The 6,878-nt window shown below is 43.9% G+C and overlaps 1 protein-coding gene across 1 annotated transcript; it reads right to left on the reverse strand.

The window, feature by feature from the left end:
• Positions 1–2,949: 2,949 nt before the first annotated feature.
• Positions 2,950–6,514, reverse strand: LOC144682840 (interleukin-8-like). Its single transcript, XM_078545668.1, has 4 exons — positions 6,365–6,514; positions 5,518–5,653; positions 5,328–5,397; positions 2,950–3,599 (listed from the first exon to the last, which is right to left on the reverse strand). The coding sequence occupies exons 1-4, from the start codon at positions 6,426–6,428 to the stop codon at positions 3,582–3,584; spliced, it is 288 nt and encodes a 95-aa protein (XP_078401794.1). The 5' UTR covers positions 6,429–6,514; the 3' UTR covers positions 2,950–3,581.
• Positions 6,515–6,878: the final 364 nt, after the last annotated feature.

Consider the following 6,878-nt stretch of genomic DNA (forward strand, 5'->3'; position numbering starts at 1 on the left):
ATGTTCTGGACTCCTGGTCGGTCAGTGGCAGATGGTTCCCCTACCCGAGGAGCTCAGACCTTTCACCTGGAGCAGGATCAGCCTCCTCTACCTGGGGGTCCATCTCTGCCCTGCTGAGGAATCCTGGCCAGTGAACTGGCAGGAGCTGGAGGCCAAAGTCACCACTCGCCTGCGGCGCTGGACAGGACTACTCCGAGTGCTGTCTTACCGGGGTCGAGTTCTGGTCATAAACCAGCTGATTGCCGCCATGTTGTGGTACCGGCCGGTCACTTTGACCCCTCCCCCGGACTTTGTCATGAAAATCCAGAGAATGCTCTTTGACATCTTCAGGGACAAAAGGCTGCACTGGGTCACTGCTGAGGTTCTGAGTCTCCCGCTTGGGGAGGGCGGTCAGGTGCTGGTGTGCCTACGCACCCAGGTGGTGACTTTCTGCCTTCAGGCCCTGCAGCGATACCTTTACGTTGAGCCCCCTCAGATATGGTGTGTCCTTGCGATGTATTTCTTCCACCAGGTGAACGGCCTGAATTATGCTGTGCAGCTCCTGTTTATAGGCCTGAGGGGCCTTCGTGGCTCCTTGCAGGCGTTGCCCACCTTTTACCAGGGCCTGATCAAAGTCTGGAACATGGTCACCTCGCGACGTAGCTCTTCCCCGTCTGGAGTAGCGGCTATCATCAGAGAGCCGCTGCTCAGGAATCTGCCTCTCTGTCCTTTTCAGTGGCTGGTGGAGAGGAGGGCTGTGGCTGCCGGGGTGACCAGGATCAGGGAGGTGCTGGGTGGCGGAGGAGTGGACTGGATGCTACCACAGGAGTTGACGCATCGCGTGTCCGTGGACGTCTGGCTCGTGGCCAATGCCATTGAAGGCCTCAGGAAGGTCGTGCTCGGCCCCGCATAATCCTGGGCCTCGAGGTAGTGCAGGCGTGCGGTGGTCTTCTGTCCAAGCGTACCCCTATTCGGACAGAATTCCACATTGGGCGCAAGCCCCAAACTCTCCCTCGGGAACCGGTGCCCGACAACCTGAGTCTCCTCGCGGAAATGCCCTCCGTGTCCTTTAGCATGGTACGGAGGGGTTTCCTGTATGGGCTGCTGCTGCACTCCCTTCACTTCCTTGCCCTCACCCGCTGCCCTGACATGCCCCCGCGTGCCTTGTTGCCGTCTGGCAGCGGAGGTCTCCATTGGGGGATCCTCTACAGGGGTGTCCTCCCACTTACCATCAGGGACCTGGGGTGGAGGGTGTTGCAAGCAGCAGTCCCATACAACCCGCCAGAGCGGGGATAGAAATCATCCCTGTGGGCCTCCGTGGCGTCCAATGAGCGTCCAGGGCACGTCACTGAATCGGGGACGGCTCCAGTTTTTTAGCCTTTCGGGGCCATGTCTTGTGTACAGTGGTTCTGGGCTGGAAGCACTGAGAGGTGTGTGCGTGGCTGCACTTTAAAGATGGCACCTGACGTGAGGAAGCGGTGAGGCGACAGTGTGGTAGGCGATTCGGATGTTGCCCAACAGCCAAAAGGCCTGTTTCCCGGGAATGCACGATTAATGAGGCGGAATTAGGATGATACGGAATGAAAAGCCGCCATTGCGGACGGCGGGTAAAATGCCATTTTTCCTGCCCGCTACAGCAATTGGTGCAAACCTGGGGCAATTCCGTCCACTGTACAAGTTGAAATACTGTACCATACATGTACAGCAGAGCGCTTATTTTATTTATTTTATTTTGTGAGTTATTTCAGCTAGGAATGTGCTCTGCATTCCTGTCTGAAATAACTCACAAAATAAAATAAATGACTAAATATAAAATTTATCTTGTATAAATTGAAATTAGGTAGCACACATCAGCCTCAATCTGTTTTAAAACATCCAAGTTCAGTGTTTGGCTGATGGCTTTTCTTGCATTCTTTGCAGCAGCAGACACACTACCAGCAAAATTACTGCGTGTTTCTCACTCATGTTTAAATGTAATTTAAAAGTACCACAGCCACAGCAGGCGCTCCTGAAACTTCAAACTTTAAATCAAATTTAAATCCAACCTTTTCCTTGAAGAAACAACTCTGGCTTTGGGTGCCTCTGGGTTTTTTTTTAAATTCGATGTTGCCTCAAGTACAGCACCAGCAGCCTCCTTAACAATGGTGCCAACTGGGTCTTAGGAGCCAATGTTACATGAAGGGAGCTAACACACGATGCTGCGTGCGGTGCAATGACAACGTGGCGGTCACTTCAATGAAGATGGACGGGCAAGGAAAACAGGCGGCAAAGACGTGCGATCAGCTGCATGCAACGAAAATGGAGAGCGATGACGCGAGAAAGGCAGTGACACAAAAAGACTCTGAAGTGGAAATCGCGACTCATATCGGGGAAAACGGACCTACAACAGACACAACTTTCAAACCAAACAAATTAAAGTGGGGCAACTTAAAATGAGGACTTACTGTACCTCATTGCTGTTTGTGGAATGTTGCTGGTGCACAAGTTCCCTATATCCCAACAATAATTATATCGCACAATATAGTTCAGTGACTGTGTCCTGAGATTCTTTAAGGCGCAGAATCATTCCAATTTATTTCTTGGTTGTTGAATGCTTAACAGGAATGTATGGTGACAAAAGTTTCATACACAAATTATAAGGAATTGATATGCATTCAACTTTCAAATGTTCAAATTGTTAGTAAACTTCAATTTACTAGTCCTTTTGAAAAACAACTAGCACTTTAAACAGATAATCACAACCGATGTATTATTTGTTATGATAAGTAGGCAGAGCAGGGCAGTGGAAATAATTGGATCGCTCTTTCAAAGAGTCAGCAACAGGCACCATCTAAATGGTCTAAATGCCCTCTTTTTTGGTGAGAGATTCAATTATTCTTTATAAATATATAAATAATCAAGCATTGTGCTCTACAGAATAAATTAGTTCTTAAAACCTTTACAAATAATTTTTCACTCAGACTGTATGGTGCATTCAATATAAAATTATATTTTATTGTAATAGAAAATACATAAATACAAAATAACAGCATAAAAAATGTACAGTGGCATAGAATGGGATTGTAACACAGCACACTTAGCACATTTAGGTCCTGAAACTCTGGGGATAATCTCCCTTCTCTGCTGCAAGATCAGTGAAGATATTATATAACCAGGATGGACTCCAATCAAAGTTACTACAGGAAACGGGTTAAAAATCCCATGAGGTTTCAGGGACTTGTACTGAGAAACTAAACCTGATAACAACATGCCATGGCAGTAACTCTTTGAATGTGGTATTCTGATTGCTTAATGCAATACTTTAGATTCTATTATCCAATCCGGAAATCAGAACCAGCCTTCATTCTATCTCTCAGCCACTGCCAGTTATGTTACCTTTGATACAGGTGATAAAATGCAAAGAAATGAATGTACATGTAATGCTCACATGAAAATATTTTTAAATGAACTGATACAATAGATCTAAACTTCACAATACAATGTCAATTAATCATAAGTTTTGTGTTGCTGAAAGGTAGAAGAGGCTGAATTGGAAGTGAATTCCTGAGCCTATAGTCTTTGGGGCCTTGTTTTTAAGACATTGAGCTTTTCTTCACTGAACTTCATCTGTTTCCTTGGAACTGTACAGAATTCAAGAATGAATAAAAATTATACTGCGAATTTCTCCGGTTAATGATATTTATATAAACAAAACTGTTGATAGATCTGCATTAAATTTTCTCAGAGGGTAAATGATATCACAGTATGACAGAATATTATTATTTTTCCATGCAATCATTGGGCCAGAGCAACCAGCACAGAAGGAGACAAAACATTTGAGTGAATGTTTTTAACTTAGTTGATTGTCAGGCATATGAGTAGCAGAAACGGGTAGGTGGTGGCACAGTGGTATTGTTGCTGGACTAGTAATTCAGAGACCCAGGGTAATCCTCTGTGGACCTGGATTTGAATCCCACCATGGTAAATGAATTTAATAACCATTGTTGATTGCTATAAAAACCCATCTGGTTGACTATGCCCTTTAGGGAAGGAAATCTGGTGTGATATGTGACTCCTGACCCACTGCAAAAAAAGAAATGCTCCCTGAACAAGGGCAATTAGGGATGGCCAGTAAATGCTGGCTTAGCCAATGATGCCCACACCCCATGATTGAATAAAAAGTCACAAGCATAGTTCCAACTAAAACTGACTGATAGGATTTTATCCTATTTCAATCAAGCCCTTGAGGCAATGAAGCACTTTTCTTGCACCATCCCACAGGATAGCAGCATAGAATGGTTTCAGATCAGGTGGCATGGTGCTGCATCCTCATCCTGTTATCTGCCACAAACACCCCTGGTCGTTCTTTCCCATCGTACCACATGAAAATGCTGATGGGATGTAGGCCCCAGTTTCCAACCCAATTTTCTCCTGTTCACCCCCCTTACTGCTGCTCTCTCTAACCATCTGATGAAAGGTGGCAGTGGGTCTGAAGTAGTGCCGATTATGCCCCCAAATTAATAAATGGATGCAGCCCTGGTAAGCCCTCCTCTTTGCTCTAATGCAGCTTATTTAGTATGCCTGAGTCCCAATTAACTCGGAAAATGGGGCATGCTGCGGTTTGGGCAGAATTGGAGTGGCATCAGAAGATTCTGCCCAGCTGCGCTTGCCCCAGAGAGCAAAAGCTCATCCCGTCATTCCAAAATTATTCCCAAGTTGTGGGGAAGCACACTGTCAACAGTGGAGCAAGCACTACAGAATTTTGTAGCCTTATCTTCAATACCAGGTGATATTAAGTCAGGAATCTATTGTAACTAGCCTCAAAAGTGAGGAATAGAAATGTTACATCAATACAATATAAGGTCATCTCAATACCACAGCAGCTTTGGTTCCGATATTAAGTCTCATGCCTGGCAGAGGCCACAAAGCAGGGGGGCTGGGGCTTGGGTAGGGAGAGCACAGCTAAAATGGAGTGGATGATTTATTCACTCCTTTCCCGCTTGGGTTTGATTGCCAATTCAAAACTGCAGGCAGAAAGCCCCACCCTTCCTCAACAAGCTGCTGCGAGATGGCTTTGGTACCTGATTTTAATTGGGCGCATGAACATGAAAGCAGCGTTGGCTTCCCCACCAGGCCAAACCTACCAGGAACGTGGTTCAGGTTGGACTAGTGTTGTCAGATAAAGCAGAGGAAATCTACACCGTGGCTAATTTGAGTGACTGTTGCGATGACTAAACATAAAGTGGATCCTTTCCTGGGGCCGATTTTATCTCCATGCAAATCGGGGCTTTTTGTGTGAATTGAAATCTTGCCCAAATTCCCCTCTCTAATACTCTCATTGTTCAGATTAAAGAACACAAAGAACTTACCTTGGCAACGATCCTCTTCACCCAGGTTTCATTCGGATTCAGACAGAGTCGGCCACGTTTGACAGTGACACTGAGGAAACAAAAGAACAATGGCAATTAGCTCAAATGGTCTTCTCCAAATTGTACGAATTTAAAATCATTATTGAAAGAAACAGAAGGTGTATAAGGACCATGCTTTATAAATACTTACATGATCTCTACATTCTCACAGTGGGGTCCACTTGCAATAATTTCAGTTTTCTGTATGTGCTTTGGATGGATGGACCTTGAGTGTGTTTTGATGCACTGACATCGCAAGTTCATTCCTGTTCTTCCAATAATTGCAGCTATGAAGCAGATTAAATAACAGAACTTCAGTTCTTCTAGATTTTTAAAAGTGATTGTTTATTTCACAGCTATTTATATTTATATATATATATTTGAACAAAGTTCAAACCAATTTTTACTTTAAATCACATTCTCTCCCCTGTCTCTTTGGAAAGACAGCCTAGAGTCAGTCTGTTAACAAGAGTTTCAGAAAGAAATATTACAGTTTGAAAACAAAACTAACTAGTGTTGACGTGAATCACGTTTACTGAAGTAAAAACATGGGATAACGCATTCCCTTGGATTTAACTCTAATTTTCCAGTTCGTTTTAATTTGACATATTCTCTGCCATGGTACACCTCTTAATATTACTCTATATTGTTCAATGGCCAATTCAATCTACAATGCATATTTTTGGTTAAAAAACATACTTATCTCCAGCCCCGGAGCACAGGTATTCACCTGTGTAATATATCCCTGACAGCCCTTAGCTCTGTATTTGATGTGTGCTCACTCAGATCACCCATTGCTGATGTTTTACCTACTGAAATTGAGTTTCTTCTCTATTGGTATTCTTTATGAATTTTTATGCTAACTGGATGAAATAACTGTAAATACTGACTATTTTTAGTAGTAAACAATTAAACAATTTACAACAAGTGAAGTATGTATACATATGAGTATGACTTTAGATTCCATATATCTACGATGGAGTTTGATCATTTCTTACCTTGTGTGGAAGCCATGTAAAGCACAAAGAGAGTGAGGATGGTGAGAGTAACTTTGCCGTCCATTGTCCTTCACTATATGTTGTTCGTTATCTCCTTGTTGCTGTGTTGCTATGCTGTTGCCGTATCTCTCTGATCCCACTACTCAGCTGCTGTATTTATGCAGCAAATAGGGTGAATCAACATTGGGTGATCACATTGTTTGGAGTTTCCTAGCAATTACATGAACACCAATGACTGACGGACTGTATAAACTGATGGTTGTAAATGACCAACCACTTGGACCACCAATCCATATTGCAGCAAGGATTTTTCTTGGCACAAATCATGTTTGCCTTCCAGCCCTTGTTTATCAGATGCAGCTGTGAATTTCTGTTCAGTCACTGCCCACTGAACCCATGCCAGCTTCTGTGATGCAATCTAGTCAGGCTCAGTCCCCCATTCGATTCCTGTTGCCCTTGTAAGTACATTCCATCACGCGCCTATTGAATTTCCTTTTGAAATTATTGACCAATT

This window comes from Cetorhinus maximus, chromosome 1, assembly GCF_964194155.1.
Source record: "Cetorhinus maximus chromosome 1, sCetMax3.hap1.1, whole genome shotgun sequence".
NCBI lineage: Eukaryota > Metazoa > Chordata > Chondrichthyes > Lamniformes > Cetorhinidae > Cetorhinus > Cetorhinus maximus.

Coding starts and splice junctions, on each gene's coding strand:
- LOC144682840 (XM_078545668.1), bottom strand. CDS start 6,428: ATGGACGGCAAAGTTACTCTCACCATCCTCACTCTCTTTGTGCTTTAC. Junction 5,654..6,364: donor TTACATGGCTTCCACACAAG/GTAAGAAATGAT, acceptor TCTGCTTCATAG/CTGCAATTATTGGAAGAACA. Junction 5,398..5,517: donor TGTGAGAATGTAGAGATCAT/GTAAGTATTTAT, acceptor TTGTTTCCTCAG/TGTCACTGTCAAACGTGGCC.